This window comes from Schistocerca americana, chromosome 10, assembly GCF_021461395.2.
Source record: "Schistocerca americana isolate TAMUIC-IGC-003095 chromosome 10, iqSchAmer2.1, whole genome shotgun sequence".
Classification (NCBI taxonomy): Eukaryota; Metazoa; Arthropoda; class Insecta; order Orthoptera; family Acrididae; genus Schistocerca; species Schistocerca americana.
Window position 1 is genome coordinate 182,082,659 of NC_060128.1, and position 22,447 is coordinate 182,105,105.

A 22,447-nucleotide genomic window follows, 5' to 3' on the forward strand; every position below is an offset into this window, starting at 1 on the left:
TGTAAATAATTTGGCACAGTTCTGTTTCTCACTGTTGAGAGGTTGTTCCCACACTACTTTTGCACTGAGAAAGCTGAATTAATGGACCCGCTTTTAAGGAAATCCCATCTTTTAACGAATATTTTTTGGTCTCTGCAAAACTCCCATAAAAACAGTGCTATTCTTTCCCAGTTTTTAATGATTCCTGCTCTAAGTAAAAGACTACTTTTAAGAACTAAACGTGAAACATTCTACAAATTAAAATTCAGTTCTTATTCAATTCCTATCATATTGTCGAGTTTCTGATTTACACTGATGAGCCAAAACATTATGACGACCTGCTTAATAGCTTGTCAGTTACTTCAAAATGAAATGCATCACTGATTTTACGTGTTGAGGATCCGATAGTTTAGACACAAAGCCTGAAGGGATGCAGGTGGTTCGCAAGCTGTCGGCGTGTCTCAGTTTACTACCACAGATCCTGTGCAAACACAGGATATGATAATACTGCTCCCACAAACCTGCGTCAGTGGCGTGCTCCATGTTTCGAGCCGCCGTTCACCTCGATGACAGCGTTTGCAGAGATGACTATCGACTAGTGTAGCAAAAATGTGATTCATTCAAAGAGCCGACAGGTTTCCATTGATCAACGGCCAAGTCCTGATGGTCTCGTGCCCATGTCTGTCATAGTTGTCAATGTTGTTGGGTCAGTGTGTGAACATGTAAGGGTGATCTGCTGCGGAGGTCTATGTTCAGGAACATACGATGGATGGTGCGCTACAAAACACTTCTGCATGCACCAACGTTGTGCGCTTTTGGCAGAGATGCCACAGATCACCATCTGCCTTACTTTACTGAACAGACGAGTCTCTGAACCCCACATTCAGTAAAGAGTCGTGGAGATTGAACCATTTAGCATCTAGTGGTAGTTTCACTGCCCTTCTACCTCTTTTTGTAGATGCTCACGCCAGTAGCACATGAAAATTGCAGTTTTCGACATGCTGTATTTAAATTTGGAGCAAATTATTGGTAAGTTCGTAATGGAATACCTCTTACATCATGTAAATGTGCTTGAATTGATTCTGCGTCACTCCTTCCATGTACCTGGGTAAGACCCCTCCCCATTGAAAGAAAATGTTTGGAACCCCAGTGACACATTAAGGAGTGGTTTTACTTTAAATTATAGCCCCCGTTCCAGTTACATTTCTCACTCGTTCCAATTTCCACTGCCTAATAAGACTCACAGAATGTAGATGTATGGGAAAAATTTTAGCGTCAGTCTATCCGAATTATCAGCAGTTGCCAGGCACAGTCTCACAAACACACAATAATGTTTGATGAAACTAAAGTTATCCCACACTTCTACATGCTGGGATTCTGTTGTTAACTGGCACAATGGCAGATGTAGTCTTAGTTGTGTGTAGAAGGGAGCCATTTTCACAAAGAAGACAGAGAAACATGCTATATGTTGATATTCTTAAGAGAGCACTGGCGCCACCATTGGAGACATGAGTACAACATCTGGCAGAATGATGTAGTAAAATATGCATGCCAACCAATCACAAGCTTTTTTCATTCATGCATTAGGCCTGCCTTAGTCTTGTGTAGCTGCATTTGGTGCTTCCATCGTTTTGTTGGACTTCCACATTTTACCTTGTGGAATATATTGCCAAAATTGTAGTGGTAATCTTGTCTCCTCCATTCCCAACAAATGGGATGTTCATATTAGCCTATTTTCTACAAGCTTTTCGTTTATATCAGATATTTTCTATTACTTTGTAATCTTTGTTTCTCTCATAATCTAATTTTTTGTATTCCGCTTTATACATGAGGAATTTCATCTCATTGGCCTGTAACCTTATTTTGAAAAAGGCAGACAGAAACCCGTATGACAAACAGGATAAATGAAGAGCTTTCTGTTGCCTGTTAATGGTTACCACAATGGTCAGTTGTTCCTTAAAAAGATTATGGTAGACTTTGTTGAAAATTCAAGGTTTTTACCCTGATTTCTAGTGATATTTAAATTGAGAATGTTTTATACAGTTAAAAGATCAGATTTAAAAACACACTTTCCTACCAGTTTTGTGGTGTAATGTACTTTGCTATAGTATATAACATTTCCATAAAATAAAAGATGCTCACAAGTGTAAACAACATAACATTCTGAAATCTCTCCCCCTCCCCCCTTCCTTCTCCTCCCCACCCACACCCACACCTCTGAAACTTTATATCCAGAGTACACTCAGGCACCTTAAGAACAAACTTTGGAAGAAAATAAAATAAATTTCAGTGCTGATAGCTAAGTGTTTGGTCCCTAGAGAGCCTGCAGTCCTGTATTTGTAGTGTGGATGTAATGTTTTGGTTGAAGTGGTTGGCACAAGATATCAGCTTTAATTTGTGCAGCTTTGGATGAAAATGGATTTCTATAATGATACTGAGTTTGACAATTAGTGTTCAGAAAGTGAACAAAGTGATGTTACTTCATTGGAGACTGAAAGTGGTGGCAGGTCATCAGATTTCTACTTGGCAGGAGCTCGCCGATGGTCTACTGTGCTCCACCCAGGTCCTCAAAGATTTGAGTTTGTGTTGATTTAATACGTTGAAAAAGTGCCTGTGTTTTCCTGAAAATTCAATGTACAGTTAAGTGAACCATCCACAGCTGAAGCTAAATAAAATATGTCCTGCACTTAAACACCTCAACAGCAGATTCAAAATTTTTTGCTTACCAGATGCAAATAGAACTATTGGTGAGAGTTCATGTTGTATAGAGGGAAACTTGGATAGTTACAGTATCTATCTAAGAGGAGAGGAAGGTTTGGAAAAGACATTCATGCTATGTGACTGCCAAAGTCAGTGTGCATGGTCATTTATTACATTCACAGAAGAAAAGAGGAAATTTGATGAAATACGTTATGATTTTCCACAGTGAACTGATTTATTTAAATAATAAGTCTCATGCTTGCGGAACTGATACATATGGAACATTGCAGCCATCCATGGCTCTATCATTTCATCATAAGAAACTAAAAAACAGGAATTATTGCTTTTCAGAAGGGACAAGTGACAGCTGTTTGATGGAGGAATAAAGTGCTGTCTTTATGATGACAATTCATGATGTTGATATGAATTGTACTAAGAAAAGACACAAGTTTTGAAGACAATAGCTGTTTTGGCATATAATTGTATGATGAGTGGAGTAAATAAGATAGATCAATACCTGGACAATAATCTGGCAACTTGTAAAAAAGGAAAGAGGTATTAAAAGAAAATCTTTTTCTGTCTCATTGCACTTACTTCGTGGAAGACATGTCCTAGTCAAAAAAGGGGATAGTAAAAATTGCCTTGCATTCTATATTGTTATTGTTATTGAGAAAACTATTTCAAAACACTAGAAAGATGGGTTTGCATCAAGAGTACCATGTCCTACGTCTTCGAGCACCAACCCCAGATGACTGATTGGCCAACATTTTCTGTCGATAATTCCACCTACTGCACAGAAACGCCATCTGACAATGACTTTGAGACAAATTGTAGCGATGTTTGGAATGCAGATGGGAGAAAGGTGAGAAGGCAATAGAGATATTGTTGTGAAAACTGTAATGTTGTCCTGTACATTGTTTACTATTTTTGCCCTTACTGCACAGCTATTAATATTTAAAGCCATTGTGAAATTCATAGTTAGACTTCATACCTACACAGAACTTTTAAAAGACATTGTTATGGATATTTTAATCAAAGCCAATGCATTAGCATACTTGGGATTTTATTTGTTGTGCTCTTCAAAAATTTGTAACCCCTTATGTTGAGCGTCAAGAGCTACCTTTATGTCTACATGTAAAGTCGTTTGTTAAAGAACATTGTTCCCTAATATAAAAAAATATTACTTTTTGGAACGTAATTTGTTTAACCAGTCAATGTCTTAAGGAGTTAACGTATAAAGAAGTAGTGAACCCACAACCCTGTGTGATATTTAGAATACTTCATTCATTATGTTAGTATTTGAATGAAAAAACTATTTTCAGTAAGTTCTCAAAAACTTTCCACATTGCAAAACAGAGGTACCATAGATACAAAGGGGAATTTCAGTGTTTAAAATATTATCAGTAACTCTGGTGTTTAAAATTGGTATTATCATTTTATTTTCATGGATTATCTATCCTAAAACATGCAGTAAACTGAGCAAAAGCACTGTATCTTTTTTGTATATGTGATATAACTCAAATGTAATATGTAAAATAAATAATGTATTGCACATCAATAAAATATTTTTTCCTTAATTACTTGTAACATGACAAAAATATGTAAAAATCATAATGTGACACTTGATAGTTTGATAAAGCATTCCAGCCAAATATATGCCTTAAGGAAAAGGTACTTGTGACATATTGAAGACACATTGACACTTCTCTCTCTCTCTCTCTCTCTCTCTCTCTCTCTCTCTCTCTAGCTCCTGCCCGCGCTCCCTCCCTCCCCATTACTCCCTCCTTTCTTTCTCTGCCTTCACATTTGTGTGATTTTAACCTAGTGACACTTTACTATACCTGTTGTGCTCATTGGAATGCTGTACTCATTGATGTGATGTTTGCATTCAGAAATACTAGGCTGGTGGTGTGCTTGTTGTACAACACACACAATGGGCGAGTGCAGCAACATTTACATTTTGATGGCAAGACAGTCCATGATTGCCATAAGGCAGAATTCTTGCAGTATTTTGTAAATAAAGTTAAATCGAACAGTTGAAGCCGGCTGGCTTTAAATTTGCCCCTAATGTGTTCAGATGTTCAATGTGTTGGTCAAAAATTCTAAGTACACTCAGCCATTGTTGTATCTTATTTTTTCATCCATTGCAGAGTCGGCTTACTTCAAGGAAATTTCGTTTTAGCCATTCTTGCACATTGTTCTTTCAAGATAAAATTTGTTTTTGCCATTGGTTGAATAAAAAAAAAACTTTTTGTTCTGTGACATAAAAATTACTATTCCATTTTCCTCAAAAAATATTGACTCTGAAAGTGTCAATATTTTTTGATCCGCTTATTTTTCTGACGGCTGTCAAGCTTTGGGACAGTTCTAGCTGAGCTGAGAGACAAATGTGGAAACAATCTTTCTTTACTTCAGTAACTTTCATTCCAGAGTTTAGTGTTGTAACAAGAGTGAGAGGGAGAAGAAATAAGTAGGATACAGTGTGCAGGCAGAAGCACTTCAAGCTCTGAACAGGGAATACTGAAGTTTGAGGAAATCTTTCAGAAGACAGGTTGGCCTAAGATCCCTTAGGATTAGGTGTCCTTTCATAGTCATATTCAGCATAGCCACATTGTCTTGAATGCTGCACTTTCACAGTTGTCTTGTTTTTCCTCTTTTGATTTTATTTGTTTTGTAAAAGGATGAGTTAGGCTGTCCTCTTGCATCCCGTTTACCTGCTCAGTCAAATGTAGTCTCCTCCCTCGTATGCTTCACAATATTCTGATGTTTGGAGTGGACAGTGGTACCAATACATTTTCCTTGAGTTTCCATTCCAGCAACAACTGTTTCCTCATCACTAACATATAGAGACCTCTACATGACAATTTAGTGATAATTTTGCTACTAATGTGTGAGCTATTCCCCTAGTCATCTTATTAAGCCAGCAGAAAAATGCTCCTGTCAGAGTACAAAAAAGTGAGTATGCTCCTGCTTAAAAAACTGACTGCTTCATTCTGCATTCTTCAGCACCTACAAAAATTGCATGTTGAACACATTCACAATCTTTTTAACATGGATTTTGCTTCACTCTCCCAAACTCCCCTGAACTGTAACTCTCTCACCCCCAGTAGTCCATCAGTTGGTCATACCCATCCACTCCCACTTGCCTGGTCTCTCTCTCATTCAGCCCACCAAAACACTCTCTCTCCCTCTCCCTCTCTCTCTCCCTCCCTCCCTCCCTCCTCCTCCTCTCACTTCTCTTTCCTCCCTCTCTTCTCTCCGTTCCTTCCCTCTCTTCTTCGTTGTCATTGTGATAGGCTGCGTCTGTCATTATGACTGACTCTCACACACTTCCACATTTTCCTTCTCTTTATACTGCCCCGTTGGTGTGGTCTTCTTCATTCTTTTCGTTAGCTCTGTCCTGTCAGCTGTATTCCACTACCACTGTATCCCTATCTTTCTCTCAAATAGCCATTGTCTCCTTCGCTCTTTCTGTAACGCAATTGCTGTCTACTAGTTCCAGTATTTACTACTTTTCCATCTCTTTCACATAACCACAGTCCCTTCTCTCAGCATAAGACACTGCAGACCCCTACTAAAGCTCATAAAACATCATGCCAAGAAGATATGGAGGTTTGGTAAAAGCATGTTGTGTAGTCAATGGAAGAAATGTAAAAGAACATAACTTCTTGATAATCTTGTACACTGTTTTACCAACAAGATATGTAGTTATTCTGTTTACAAAGATCAAAATTGTTTCATTATGTGCTGCTGTGATTTCATTGCAGTAAAGTAGAAAAATGCAGTAGTTCATAAAATGAACCTAGGGAAATATTCTTGAAGTGTAGTTAAGATAGTCGTAATAAAAATATAAGGAGAGGCAGATTAACAGAGTATAAAATCAGATTTAAAATCTAAGAAACATAAAAACTGATGCATTTAAAATGTGTAGTGGTACAGTAATTCCTCCAAATTCTGTGTGTCTCACTTGCATGGATAATGCTGGTTATTGTTATTCTTTACATTTTAAATACAGTTCTCAATTCTTTGTAAATCGAGAAATAATGTTAATAACTCCTTCAGTAGTAAAGTTGTCATAAAAAGGCCCAAACACACAAGCAGGATGAGATGGTTCCTTTATCATGAAACAATAAGCTATTTAATTACATAATAAATCTAATGAAATACCACTGAAATTCATAGTCAGTAAGAACTTTCTTTGTATGTTCAGTCACAGAGATGCCTTATTTTCAAATTTTGAACAAAGAGCTCATGTCACCAGGCCGCACAGCATTGTTTCCAGCCTTCTCAGCAAAAATTGTGACACATTTTTACATCTTGTTACATACATATGTCTTCAGTTTATGAAGTGGAACACTAAAAAATCGAGGTTAAATGTTTTCTGCTTGGCAGTGGAGCCGTACTAATTTTTTTATATACTCTCCTTCTTGCAATACATTTAGTCGAGTGGTATCCAGCCTAAACACCAAACAAACAAAACATGTTAGGCTTCGTCTCTGAAGTGAAAGTCGGAGGGTCCAGAAGCATTGAGGTGCCTGACTGCTCACTGAATAGCAGAAGCATTGAGAGAGCGCACAACACACACACACACACACACACACACACACGTACCTCCCTCGCGTGTGTCCAACTGGCTCAGTGTACGTCCACAGGTGTGGGTGTGGGTCCGGGTGCATGTACATGTACATGGTTTTTCTTTGTCACTCACTCTACCTTGAGAAGAAAGGATTCACCTGAAAGCTAGCAAAGTTTTCATTCTATTTTGTGTGTGCTTGTCGACATTCAATGCTTCTGCTATTAGGTGAATGGTCTCGTTTACTCCTAAATTATTTAAATTCTGTCAGTATTTCCCTTTCTATATTTACCCTTCAATTTTCTCTTTTGAAGCACCTTGATGAACAAGTGTATTGTCCTGCTTTAAGATCGATTCTGTTTGTTTTTTACACTCTTCTCACATTTTTCTTTTTTAAGATAGATGACAGATTTTTTCCTAGTTATTGCTGTACGCTTTGTGAGACAATATGGGAAACACTTTGAAAAGTAGTATTTGCATCCCACAGAGCTTGCAATAACAATTTTTCAGGAACAGGCTAATCTTTTGCACTTTGTAGTTTTCAACCTATCGTACCAATTTCGGGAAAAGTTTCATCTGGAGTATCTTAAAAGCACATCATTTCAGTTCGCTTACTATAACAATTCGTGTGTGTCAATGGAGTGCAAGTATTTAGATTGAACGACCATCCAGCAACTTCAGTGTCCCTAACCTACAGCATTTATGCAAGCAGGGAAACAGGACATACTGTTTAACGAGGAATCTGAACCCCAAGTCATTTCTGTTGACTCCTCATGTCATGTAGAGGGGAAGAAAAGATTAAAGGCAGACTGAATATTTCCATGGCAAAACCAGGATTTGATCCTGCCACCTCACTTTTCCAATCACATACTTTAATGCTAGGCGATCAGACTTGACAATTTGGTTGCTCATTTTTTAATCGATGGAGACTAACATACCCTTCCTTACCGTTCATCAACATTGGATGAGTTGTAGTTTGTGATTAGCAATCCAAGAGAGACGTCAGTGCTAAGTTATTTCCAGTTCATCCAGTGTTAAAGTAATCACTTTAAAAAGCCACACACACAAAATCATTCAGCTAAAATGTTGACAATAGTTATAAATCATTAACGACTACCAGCAAAACAAAAACATAATTTAAGTGCTCTCTGCTTCCTACAAGATACACCTTTTAACCTTGTTCTTATATGTTGAGCAATGGCCAAATGATTCTCCCTGTTGTGGTCTTTAGTCTGAAGACTGGTTTGATGCAGCTCTCCATGTTCTTCTATCCTGAGCAAGCCCCTTCATCTTCGAATAACTACTGCAACCTACATTCTTCTGAATCTGCTTACTGTATTCATTTCTTTGTCTTCCTCTATGATGGTTACCCCCACAAGTACTTCCAGTAGTAAACTGATGGTCTCTTGATGTCTCAATCTGTCCTATCGACTGATGCCTTCTTTTAATCAAGATGTCATGCAAATTTGTCTCCCCAGTTCTATTCTGTACCTCCACATTAGTTACATGATCTATCCATTTAATCTTCGGCATTCTTCTGTAGCACCTCATTTCAAAAGCTTTTATTCTTTTATTGTTGAGACTGTTTATCATGCATGCTTCACTTCTGAACATGGCTACATTCCAGACAAATACCTTCAGAAAAGACTTCCTAACGCTTAAGTACAGGTAAAATAGTTTCTCTTCTTCTGAAACACTGTTCTTACCATTTCCAGTCTGTTTCATATCCTCTCCACTTCAGCCGTCATCAGTTGTTTTTCTGTCCACACAACCAACCTCATTTTCTACTTTAAATGTCTCATTTCCTTGTCTAATTCCCTGAGTATCACTTGATTTAATGGACGATATTCCATTATCCTTGTTTTGCTTTTGTTGTTCATCTTATATCATCCTATCAAGATGCTGTCCATTCCATTCCACAACTCCTCAAAGTCCTTTACTGTCTCTGACAGAATTAGTGTCATCTGCAGCCCTCAAAGTTTTTATTTCTTCTGGGCTTTAATTACTACTCCAAATTCTACTTTGATTTCTTTTACTGCTTGCTTGGTGCAAAAGTTGAATAACATCACTGAATAGGCTACAACTGTGTCTCACTCTTTTCAACCACTGTGTCCCTTTCATGCCCACTGGACATGTATAACTGCTGTCTGGTTTCTGAACAAATTGTAAATAGTTTTTTGCTCCCTGTATTTTACCCCTGCTCCCTTCAAAGTTTCAAAAAGTGTTTGTCAACTTTGTCAAAATTTTCCTTTGAATCTACAAATGCTATAAACTTAGATTTTCCTTTCCTTAACCTATCTTCTAAGATAAGTCATAAAGTCAGTATTGTTTCTCATGTTCCTACATATCTCCGGAATCCAAATTGATCTTCCACGAAGTTGGGTTCTGCAAGTTTTTCCATTCTTCTGTAAAGATTTCGTATTGTCATTTTACAACCATAAATTTTTAAACTGATAGTTGGGTAATATTCACATGTGTAAGTACCTGCTTTCTTTGGAGTTGGAATTATTACATTCTCCTTGAAGTCTGAGGGTATTTCACCTGTCCCCTACATCATGCACACTAAATGGCTGGTTCTCTCAAGGCTGTCAATAGGTCTGATGCAATGTTGTCTACTCAAGGAGCCTTGTCTGACTTAGGTCTCTCATTCCCCTGTCAAATTCTTCTCGCAGTATCATATCTCTCTTCGCCTCCTCAGTATTGCTTTAAAGTTCATGTTCTTTGTGTAAACCCTCTCTTCCATCTTTGAGCTTTCTCTTCTTTGTGTAGGGCAGGTTTCCCACCTGAGCTCTTGAAGTCCACACAGTTGCTTCACTGTTCTCCAAATGCCTCTTCAATTTCCCTGTAGGCAGTACCTATCTTTCCCACAGTGAAATATGCTTGCCCTGCATATGCTCCAACAAATGTTACAAGGCAACCGTTTTCCTGTCTAAGGTGCTATCAAAACTTTCTATGCATTGTCATAATATAGGATGTTTAAACAAGATTCAACCAGTTTCAAAAGACTAGGAATGAATATTGTGAATGAAGGTAGAAACCTGGGGTAATCCTTAAATTGGCCTCAAAATTAAATCTTCACCTCTGTGCCACTTGCAAGTTGCTAGTTCATATGGTTATCATTACAGGTCTCCACAGTGCAGTTACCTCACTCACCTACTTATTTGTTACCTGACATGCATAGTTATGTTGACAACACAGCAACCTGCAGATTTCTGCTTACATAAAAAAAACTAGTGCCTCAGGCAGAGCAGTACAACATGCAGTGCTGTACTCGTGACAAAAATTAAAATGACATGACCTTATTGTAACAAAATCTCAAGTGTTGAAAAGGTGAATGCCTTTAGTCGCTTTATCGCCATCTCGACCCAATGCACACTGGGTAATGAGTGAGTAAGTTAGTTAACAGCAGGAGACTCCAACTGGCAACCACATGAACCAGCAATTTACTTCTGGCACCAAGTTAAACTTTTAGTTTTGGTATATGACTTAATATCCACATCTGTTCCTATTTCCCTACTTGTAAAATCGACTGAATATTACTGTATTTATGTCTGCCAAAATGATTTTCACTTTTTTTTAGCTGTAAGAGCGAGACTTGCATGGATTGTGCAGTCAGTCTGATGACCAAGAAAGACAAGGTTCTGGGTTCTAGTCCCAGAAGTTTTTGAGCTGTGATATTCATTTTCCCACTGTGCGAGACTGTCAGCTACTATGTTCGTTGTACTGATGCATGCTGCGTGTGTGTGTGTTTGCGCAGATCAGCCGTACCTGGTGCTGGACAGCGCCTCCACATCCGGCAGCAGCCGCACGGGCGGTGACGATGGCCACATGTACGGTGATGACCCCGCGTCTGTAGTCGCTGCAGCAGCTGCCGCCATGTGCTTCCAGGACGACCAGCTGAGTGACCCGCCCCCACAGTCAAACATGGTGCTGCGCAAGCGCATCCGCAAGATCAAGCAGGGCATGAAGAGGTAACGGTCAACTGCACTCACATTGAGCTTACCCTCTAGGCATATGTGTCAGTCAAATACGCCACGCTGAGTAACTCAAACTGTCAAGATTGTGACGTCTTGATCTCAGAGTTCTGGAGGGTTTTTGTCTGTCAATTTTTCAAACTCTTTAACAGATCTAGTCTGACCCAAACTGTCCCTGCATCAGTTACCTTCGACCTAGCTATGCAAGTTGTGATCAGAAAGAAATGGGAACTTTTTCCCTTGAAGAATCTTTATTTATTAGTTGTCAACTTTGTCTCCTTCAAAGAAATGCCACTTAGATATAAAACTTTCCTGCCATTGCTTTTTCCATTCTCGGGAGCTTTTCTTAAATGTTCAGCTCTGTCAGTGATTGTGTTGTTCTCCCTTCGGCGGTGCCAAAATGACATCATTTCGTGCTTCTCTTCAGCCTTGGGAATAGAAAGAAGTTGCAGGGGGCCATGTCTGGCAAATATGGTAGCTGAGGCAATGTAACAGTTTTGTTTTTTGCCAATAAATAACATAACCAAGCATTGAGATAGGAGTGGGAGCATTATCGTGCCGCAGTTTCTGAAAGTGATTTTGCTACAATTCTAGTCACTTTCTTCAGATTGCTTCATGCAGATAGAGCATAACTTCGTGGTAGTATTCCTTATTGGCCATACGACCACAAGGCAGGAACTCATGATGAACTATCCCTCTGTGATCGAAGAAAACAGTGAGAACAACTTTCACATGTGATCGAACTTGTCAAATTTTTTTCGCTCGTAGCTCTTCAGGCAGTTTCCATTGGGACAATTCGGCCTTGATTTTGACGTTGCACCAGAATACCCAAGTTTTGTCTCCTGCTTTAACGTTCTTTCGAGGTTCTGAATTATTGTTGGCTTCATTCAGCAATTCTTCAACGATGTCTACAAAGCACTTCCGGTTGAAGTTCAACAATTTTGGAACTAATTTTGCTGCTACTTATTTCATGCCCAAAACATACAAAAAATGCACATGAGCCAAAGGACTTGACTTGTTGACGTCATCAGCAATCTGTATGATGGTGGTCTTCCCCGTGCCTCCTCCCCCGCCCCACTCCCCCCGCCCCAGAACCATTTTCTTTTGCAGTAATAAATGTGCTAGGGCAGTTGCTGTCTTCAACATCTTCTCGGCCCTCTTCAAAACGCTTATAGCAACCATAAACACTTGTCTTACTCATAGTAAATTCGCCAAAAGCCACAGTCAGCATTTCGAATGCAGGGCTGCACTTTACTGCGCTTTTCAAGCAAAACTTAATTCAAATTCTTGGATCCATCTTTTTTGAAAGTAAAAATTTACTGAGCACTTGAAAACATGTATAACGTTTCTGAATGTCAAAGTAAACTAAATGTGCAGGAGAGCTGAAAATGCAAATATACATGAGGAACACGTGTACCAACAATATAAAAATGATTTTTTGAAAATCGGATATAGAAAGCTTGCAAAATTAAATTCCTGCTACTTTTTGATCACTCCTCATATACAGGATGTAAAGGATAACTGCTTACAATGTACCACATTGGTGTACAGGAAGTAGAAACGATTAATTTAAGACACTGCAGTCTATCAAGCCTGGGAACAGCTTAAACTTGGCCTACAAAAGCCTGTAAGTTACAGCATATGCATGCAATGCAAGATTTTAAATATCGTCTTGTGTTCTCAGGCCACCAGCTTATGTTAACATTAGCAAGTGAAGCTTTCATGTGAAGATATTGAAAGAGCAAATAGTTTTGAACATGTTAAGCAAAAACTGTTTAGTTTAATCTTACCACAGTAGTCTTGTAGTAAATAGGTCAGAGAAACAGAATTTGTTAAATTTACGTTGTTAAAATTCACAAAATTGCGAGATAAAACTTACAAAAATGGCAGTTTGACAGTTTGTAAGTACACAAGTTGGTGACATGAGGGTGAGAGAATATTCCAAAAATCGTGTGTTATAGCATAGTTAGCTTTTCTAGGTCAATTTGAGGTTTCCCAGCTTGACTATACATATTTTCCAAAAACCTGCATCAAAGAAAGAAAGGAGGGTTGGCTACTATCCTGCATTGTAAGGGCTTGAGAGTTAAAAAATTATCCCAAATGGAGAGTATAAAGGACACTAAAATTCTGTATTAAATTGTTTCCTCTAAATTCTTTTTCACGTAACTCATTAGCTACACCTGTGTGTCACTGATCAAAAATTAGAAGCATGAATTTGTCTTAGAACAGTTTTGTTGGCATCACAGTATGGTACATAATCGTGCTTATTTATTATTATACAATCCAACTGAAATTGGATTATTTAAACTGTAGCCCAAGTCAATTCTCAAAGTAACTTAACAGTATATGTACTAATAAATAATACTCTGTAATTTTACAAGCCTTGTTTAAGCAAGCAAGCCAATACTAAGTGGTAGTTACGTGTAGATACCACATTAGTTGATTTTTGTACAAATACAATTAACATTTAATCATAGTAAGTAGGAGAGTTGCTCCCCTAGTTCACCGATTCTGCCACGAAATGTCAGTTGCTCTGCTCATGACCCACTGAAGTACATGTTACTTTGTCATATGCAGCACATGAACATGAAATTTATGTAATGAATTGAAACGTACATGCATTTAACTGACTTGCCTGAATGGACATCAGTTGTCAGCTAGTTTTGTTTCTGGGCAGTCTTCAAAGTTTATTGAAGACTTTAACTCCTCCAGAATTTGTATTATGCCCATGAAAGCTTAGGAAGTATGCTCATCATATGATTTTCGCTGTATCCAGCATTACACTAATGTATCCGTAGTATGTAAAGGTATCCATAAAAAAATATTGTCCCATAAACCGTCCATGTGTACATTCACCGTGATGATATTTTCAAACTGCATACAAAATTGAATACACCTTTCACTGGGTACATGTACACTATCTTTCTTGTTGAGGAGTCATAATCTCCATTAGATGTAAGCAGAGTGGCATGTCACACAAATTGTCAGTTAAAAGGTACAAATGTTCAAGACATTTTATGACACCTTGTGCTTGAGGCAGGTGATAAACTAGGTATCCCTTTGCTGACTTGCAAGATTCTCTGGCATATTTCATTGATTGAATTGAAACTATGAAGTTGTTATGATAACAATTTCTAAAACTATCTGTCAGTTTGCTGTAAATGTTTGGCTAACATCCTCATTTGGATTACATATGACATTAACAAAAATTTACGTTTATTTTCAATTTCCACCATAAAATATTAAAATCTTTACAGGAATATAAATGCAGTGTAACATGTGCAAGCTGTGGAAGTCTATTACTGATGGTTGATCATTGCAGTATATAAATGAGGTTCAAGTGGATCCTGATTAAATTTTGCTCATGGGGCACAGCTGAAACCTCTTTTCCATAAGTATTCAGATATTGCTAAGGTACTTTCAGTGCTTACTAAGTTGTTTAGGAAGGAAAGTTGTTAATTTATCTCCATGTATGTGCATTTTGTTCAATTGTTCTTCATAAATATTTCAATGAATGGTTCGGTGAACTAGGCCATTAGTTACGTACAGTTTGAAATAAAAATTAAACAAATATACTTAGCATAGCAATTTTATTTTCCCATGAAAGCATTTACTTTAACTTTCTACATAATTCCCACCAGTATTGGGGCACTTACATCATATAACCAGCATTGAGTACAGTCTTAGTAGATATCAGCACCTGACCATAACTTTCAATAGTTTAAACATTCTGTCACAATCACATAAAGCAAACTTCGTGATGATGAAAAAGAAACTCACCACACAACGTCAAAATCATGAAGCGTCTCTTACCGTTTCATCAGCTTTCTCCACCTAATTGTCATTAGTAACTGAAGGTCACCTGCTTCATTCCTTATCATGATCATTCATACAGCCACCTTTAAAGCTCTCATCCACTTCTGTACCATCCCATGACTTACAAGTGTCAAGGAGTTGCTTTATGAAATTGGTACATACTGAACATTTAAATTATTAAACATTATGTTCAATCATCAATTCATTGGAAGATGTGAGGAGAGTATATGCCTTCCTAAACTTTGGGCGTGCCCCATTATTAATGTGCAATAACCCAGACGAAATTCTGTTGCATTGACATGCCATGAAAACCCTTGTTACCAATACATTTTGTATTTGTGCAACCTATGTAATAATCTTATTGTCTCCTGTTTAAGCTAAAAATTCATGTTGCCTGTTTTCTGTGCATTCAGTTTTAGTTTATTGCATATTCACCAGTTATAAACAACATTGAGAGTTTTGTATTCTCCAGCAGGGATCTTGGTGTAACAGTAGTCATCACTCATAGTAAGAATTGTCTTTTACGTTATTATTATTTTACATTTATTATTCCTGCCTCTTAAGTTTGTGAACATGTATTCAAAGCCATGTGACATTACAGTAGAGCTTGTTATGTCTGTCCAGATACAATAGCCAGCTGTCGCTGATGCGTCGTGACTTGCGGAACTGCAAGAATAAGATAGCTGACCAGCAGAAGCAGATTTTAGACTATGCAGCAAGACTTGATGAGAATGACAAAAAGAACGAAGAAACTTCACGGAAATTCAGTACATTGCTGCAGGTTCGCACACTGCATTGTTAAATGTTTAATAAGCTAGCTGTTTTTATTTCAAATTACCCCTATATGACAGAAATAAATTTGCCAAGATAATCTTAGTGTCTCACCAAAGTTGTAGATTCACTAAATTAAAACTTTATATCTAGCTTATGTTAATTGTTGTACTTCTACATTTGTATTGCTAGGAATATTTGTAAGTACTTAACCTTCAGGAGCAACAGCTACACCTAAAATTAATAGAAGCAATAAAAGTAAATGATATTACTCTCAATGTTACAAGAAGTGCTTAATATGAAGTAGCAGATAAAACACAATCTTAGTAGTGTGTAAGGAAGAGCAGTGACTTTTGTCATCCATGAAAGTTCTTTCATTCATGGCATAAGATGTACGATGGATTGAATGAATAAAAGATGATTTATTACACACATGCAGGTAGGCAGGCACCAATGCATTTGGAAACCTAAGTTGCTCCTTCAGGGGAGTAAAGTGTTGGAAGGAGAAAAAAAAATTGAGGGGAGGGGGGAGATGACACAGAAACCTTGTCAGGTCCCGTGGGATACATGGAGATAGAGTGAGTTCTATTTTAGTGTATATATCATTATTGATTCCCGGCTGGGTCGGAGATTTTTCTCTGTTCAGGGACTGGGTGTTGTGTTGCCTTGTCCTAATCATCCCCATCGACGCGCGAGTCGCCGAAGTAGAGTCAAATTGAAAGACTTGCACCAGGCGAGCGGTCTACCCGACGGGAGGCCCTTGTCACACGCCATTATTATTATTATTATTATTATTATTATTATTATTATGATCATCATCATCATCATCATCATCATCATGACAGATTCAAACTGGAAGCTCTCAATGTCTTGATCATGTTCCTTCATCTGTTTGTTTTCGTCCATTTCTGGAAGTCTTTCATCATTCCAATTCTCTTCCTAGCCTCTTCCTTTCATTCGTGCCACTTTTCCCCCTATAATTCTTTGTTGCAGACAATTCCTGTTCAGCATATTCCCTGGACAGGATTTTATTCTCTTCCAGAAACCTGTCTCCTGTTTTCATGACTCCTTCATTCGTAAGTCTTTAAGTCCTCTTCACTTTGAGCATTTTTCTCCACAACCACATTTCAAAACTTTCTAATCGTGGTCATTCCTTCTAACGCTTCATGATTCACGCTCACCTTTACTGCAGATAGGAAACAGACACCATTGTCAATAAAGTACTGTGTGAGAGAAGTTGCATAAATATTCAATCAGATCTTGATAAGATTTTTACATTGTGCAGAGATCGGAAAATCGCTCTAAATGTCCAGAAATGTAAAATTTTGCACTTCACAAAACAAAAAATGTAATATTGTATTACTATAATATCAGTAAGTCATTGTTGGAATCTGGCAACTTGTACAAATACCTGGTTGTAACACATTGTAAGGATATGAAATGGAATGATCACATATGTTCAGTCTTGTGTAAAGCAGGTGGTAGACTTAAGTTTATTGATAGAATACTGGGGAAGTGCAATCAGTCTACAGAAGAGATTGCTTACAAATCACTCGTGTGACCAGCTTGTAACCTCCCTCTTACTAATCGGCCTATCCTGCTTGCGATATAAAATATGACCATGGATCGCGTGTATGCCTAATGGATTTTTTTCTAATTGTATAAGGCTGTCTTTCTCAAAGAAGTGATACCGATAAGTAGGAGGAAAGTGTACAACCGACCCTTCTGATGGAAAGTCTACTAAAAATAAAAGTAATTAAACCAAACAGGGCTACAATTTGGAAAATGAAAGTTATTTTGTGCATTCACTCACAAACAACACTGGACAGAAAGGGATACCACTGATCATGAATCCAAAAGTTACACTAATGAACGAAAAGGAAGTAATTAACAGTCGCCAGCCCACTAGGGCAGTTTACATCCAAAATCCTGTACAAGATTTTTACACTAATTTTAAGTGAGTGTGTTGATAAAGAAAACTGAGGTCACTCTTACATTATGTTTGGCATTAAATTTTGAAAAAGGCAATCGAGTAATGATTTGAAAGTATGCAATTAAACTGTTAGTACTGAACTTTGTTATGTAAACAGTGACTTTCAGTGACCTCAGCATAACATCATTAATAAAAAAAAAAAAAAAGGGCGAGCACTTTTTACTTTGCCATTACTTATTTTGCAAATTGGATTTCATATTGTCTGAACAACTGATCCTTTTTTACTGACTTGAACAGAATCAAATACTAGAATACGTGCCAAACCAAACAGCCATGTTCTCCAAGCTATATGTAAAATAAATAAAACTTCTGCACTCTTAATTTGTGCATTTCTTTAGATTTGAATTTTTTCCAGTGATTGATTCTCAAACTTGAAAAATGAAATTGCTTTACTTTAGTCCTATACTGAAGCCTCTGTTGTACAACAGTTAATTGAAAGTAGACTGAGGCTAAAATTCTTAAGTGAAATTATTCATTAATAAACTGGCTGTAACTATTCAATTTGTTTCTTATAACACTCAGTTAGCATATTAGGAAAAAATTTATTTATTTTCTGTCCATATAACAAAAAGTTTTCAGACATTGTCAGGAAAATTTAGATTACATTACACATATACAGAAAAATAAATACATTCTTTCATAACAACATATGGATCACACACATGTCTGTACACATTATTTTTCAAAAGGGCACTACAAGTAGATTCATAGTTTTTGGTTACTGCTAGATGTCTAAGACAAATTTTGTAAAATGATAAAGATTTTGCATTCGAGATACAGCTGCAGAAACCTGCCCTAACACCCATACGTAAACATGATAGATGGAAGTTTGCTGAAAAGTATAGTGTGGATTTGTGAATGGTATGACATTATCTTCAGTGGTGAGAAGTTTAAAGTTTAGGTGGTCAGATGGATTTCACTATTATTAGGACGATCTGAGAACAGTACCAGGAGACGTAGGGAATGAAAGTCTTCTTCAACAAGATAATGCATGTGTGAGTTGAAAAGTGCAATAAGGAAAGAATAGGCGACAATTTCACTACAAGAACTAAAAGCCACAGCAAAATCAATGAGGAAGAGAATTTTTGAGGTAATAGGAAGAACGGAGGTTGGGAAACATACTATTAATGCAGTAACACAACAGAACACTTTGTGCCTTTATACCAATTTCCATCCCAGAAAGGTGAAAACCTTATTTTGTTACTCATGTTATGAAAGAAATTATATAATTAAATTGTGATTGTCCAACGAAAACAGTCAATTATTGACAAAATTATGTAACTGGATAGACAAAAAATCTACTCACCAACTGGTGGTAGAACACACATGTAATAAACAGTTGTAATTGGTAATTTCCCTTCAACCCTTCTGCCTGAAGATGCAGCCACTGGCTCCAAAAGCTTGCTGATTACAACTGTCTATTACGTGTGTGTTCTGTTGCCACTTAGTGAGTACATTACGGTGGCTGTTCTTATATGTATCGACTATTTTCATAAGCAGAGACAGTATGCTGCAGACATTGTACTATTACTTTTGTTGGAACCCTGCCACACTGATTTCCACTAGTATCTTCATTCTGTACTTCTTTCACTTTATGGAATGCTTGACACCATCTGCTGTAGCTTCTATGCATCCTCTCTGGCTTGCCTATTAATTCCTCTCAAAATATATATATATATATATATATATATATATATATATATATATATATAAACAGCGACAATAACAAACATAATTGTTGGGTTCAAATTAATGATGATATGGTTATAATAGAGGGAATCATTCCACATAGGAAAAATATATCTAAAAACAAAGATGATGTGAAACAAATACTAACAAAGAGATAGAGGGGCTGGCCAGTACTTACCTCAGCTCAGTACAGCCGATAGATACACATAAAACAGAACTGAAAATTTACATTCCTAGCTTTCGGAACTTTGTTCCTTCATCAGGGAGGAGATAGGGGAAAAAAGGGAAGAAGGGAAAGTGGATTCAGTTACTCACAACCCAGGTTATGAAGCAACAGGGAAAGGTAAACAGGGAGGGTAGCAAGGATGGAGGCATGGTTGTCAGAGGGAAGCCAAAGATATTCTACTGTAAGTACTGTGCCAGCTTCAAACCAAAGAGGATGCATACAGAAGTAAAGTATAAAGATAAACACAACTATGTAGGATGAAAAGATGCGTGAATGGCTAGAGAGGAAAGGGAAAGAGGAGAAGACTGAAGAGTGAATGGGAGTGAGGTTGTTTAACGTAGGTTCAGTCCAGGGGGATGGCGGGATGAAAGGATGTGCTGGAGTGCAAGTTCCCATCTCCGCAGTTCAGAGGGACTGGTGTTGGGTGGGAGAAGCCAAATGGCACATACGGTGTAGCAGGTTGCTAGGTCCCTAGAATTATGCTGGAGGGCATGCTCCGCTACTGGGTATTGGGCATCTCCTAGGCGGACAGTTCGTCTGTGTCCGTTCATTCGCTCAGCCAGTTTGGTTGTTGTCATGCCGATGTAAAAGGCTGTGCAGTGCAGGCACGTCAGTTGATAAATGACATGTGTAGTTTCACATGTAGCCCTGCCTTGAATTGTGTATGTTTTACCAGTAGCGGGGCTGGAGTAGGTGGTTGTGGGCGGATGCATGGGGCAGGTTTTGCAGCGGGGTCGGTTACAGGGGTAGGAACCGCTGGGTAGAGAAGGTAGTCTGGGAATATTGTAGGGTTTAACAAGGTTAGGGGGGCGACGAAAGGCAACTCTGGGTGGTGTGGGGAGAATTTTGTCAAGGGATGATCTCATTTCAGGGGTTGACTTGAGAAAGTCATATCCCTGGTGGAGTAATTTGTTGATGTTTTCGAGGCCAGGATAATATTGGGTGACAAGGGGGATGCTTCTGTGTGGTCTGGGGGTAGGAACATTGTTGTTGGACGGGGAGGAATGTATTGCTCGGGAAATCTGTTTGTGGACAAGGTCTGCAGGATTGTTGCGGGAGAGGAAAGCACTGGTTAGGTTATTGGCGTAATTGTTGAGGGATTCATCACTGGAGCAGATACGTTTGCCACGAATACCTAGGCTGTAGGGAAGGGAGCGTTTGATGTGGAAAGGATGGCAGCTATCAAAGTGAAGGTACTGTTGTTTGTTTGTGGGTTTGATATGGACAGAGGTGTGGATGTGAGCTTCAACAAGATGAAGGTCAACATCCAGGAAGGTGGCTTGTGTTTTGGAGAAGGACCAGGTGAAATTCAGATTCGAAAAGGAGTTGAGGTTATGGAGGAAATTAAGGAGTGTTTCTTCACCATGAGTCCAGACCACAAAGATGTCATCTATAAACCTATACCAGGCCAGGGGAAGCAGCTGTTGGGTCTTCAGGAAAGCCTCCTCCATGCGGCCCATGAAGAGGTTAGCATAGGAGGGAGCCATCCTGGTTCCCATGGCCGTTCCCCTGATTTGTTTGTAGGTCTGGCCTTCAAAAGTGAAGTAATTATGGGTGAGGATGAAGTTGGTAAGTGTGATAAGGAACGAGGTTTTTGGAAGATCTTCGGGTGGGCGTTGGGAGAGGTAGTGCTCAAGGGCAGAGAGACCATGGGTATGTGGGATGTTTGTGTAAAGGGATGTAGCATCTATGGTGACAAGAAAGGTTTCAGGTGGGAGAGGAGTGGGAATGGATTTGAGGCGTTCTAGGAAGTGGTTTGTGTCTTTGATGTAGGATGGGAGTCTGCGGGTGATAGGTTGTAGGTGCTGGTCTACCAGAGCTGAGATACGTTCGGTTGGGGATTTGAAACCTGCTACAATGGGACGGCCAGGATGGTTCTCTTTGTGGATTTTGGGTAATAGGTAGAAGGTAGGGGTACGTGGCTCAGGTGGAGTGAGTAAGTCCTTGTTAAACCCTACAATATTCCCAGACTACCTTCTCTACCCAGCGGTTCCTACCCCTGTAACCGACCCCGCTGCAAAACCTGCCCCATGCATCCGCCCACAACCACCTACTCCAGCCCCGCTACTGGTAAAACATACACAATTCAAGGCAGGGCTACATGTGAAACTACACATGTCATTTATCAACTGACGTGCCTGCACTGCACAGCCTTTTACATCGGCATGACAACAACCAAACTGGCTGAGCGAATGAACGGACACAGACGAACTGTCCGCCTAGGAGATGCCCAATACCCAGTAGCGGAGCATGCCCTCCAGCATAATTCTAGGGACCTAGCAACCTGCTACACCGTATGTGCCATTTGGCTTCTCCCACCCAACACCAGTCCCTCTGAACTGCGGAGATGGGAACTTGCACTCCAGCACATCCTTTCATCCCGCCATCCCCCTGGACTGAACCTACGTTAAACAACCTCACTCCCATTCACTCTTCAGTCTTCTCCTCTTTCCCTTTCCTCTCTAGCCATTCACGCATCTTTTCATCCTACATAGTTGTGTTTATCTTTATACTTTACTTCTGTATGCATCCTCTTTGGTTTGAAGCTGGCACAGTACTTACAGTAGAATATCTTTGGCTTCCCTCTGACAACCATGCCTCCATCCTTGCTACCCTCCCTGTTTACCTTTCCCTGTTGCTTCATAACCTGGGTTGTGAGTAACTGAATCCACTTTCCCTTCTTCCCTTTTTTCCCCTCTCTCCTCCCTGATGAAGGAACAAAGTTC

General features: G+C 38.8%; 1 protein-coding gene across 2 annotated transcripts in view; it reads left to right on the forward strand.

The window, feature by feature from the left end:
* Positions 1–22,447, forward strand: part of LOC124552545 (F-box only protein 28) — a 94,265-nt gene that overhangs the window by 58,512 nt on the left and 13,306 nt on the right. For both annotated transcript variants that reach the window (XM_047126862.1, XM_047126863.1), the window contains exons 5-6: positions 11,010–11,223; positions 15,667–15,823. In XM_047126862.1, the coding sequence (XP_046982818.1) occupies positions 11,010–11,223; positions 15,667–15,823 (371 nt within the window). The remainder of the gene's footprint in view (positions 1–11,009; positions 11,224–15,666; positions 15,824–22,447) is intronic.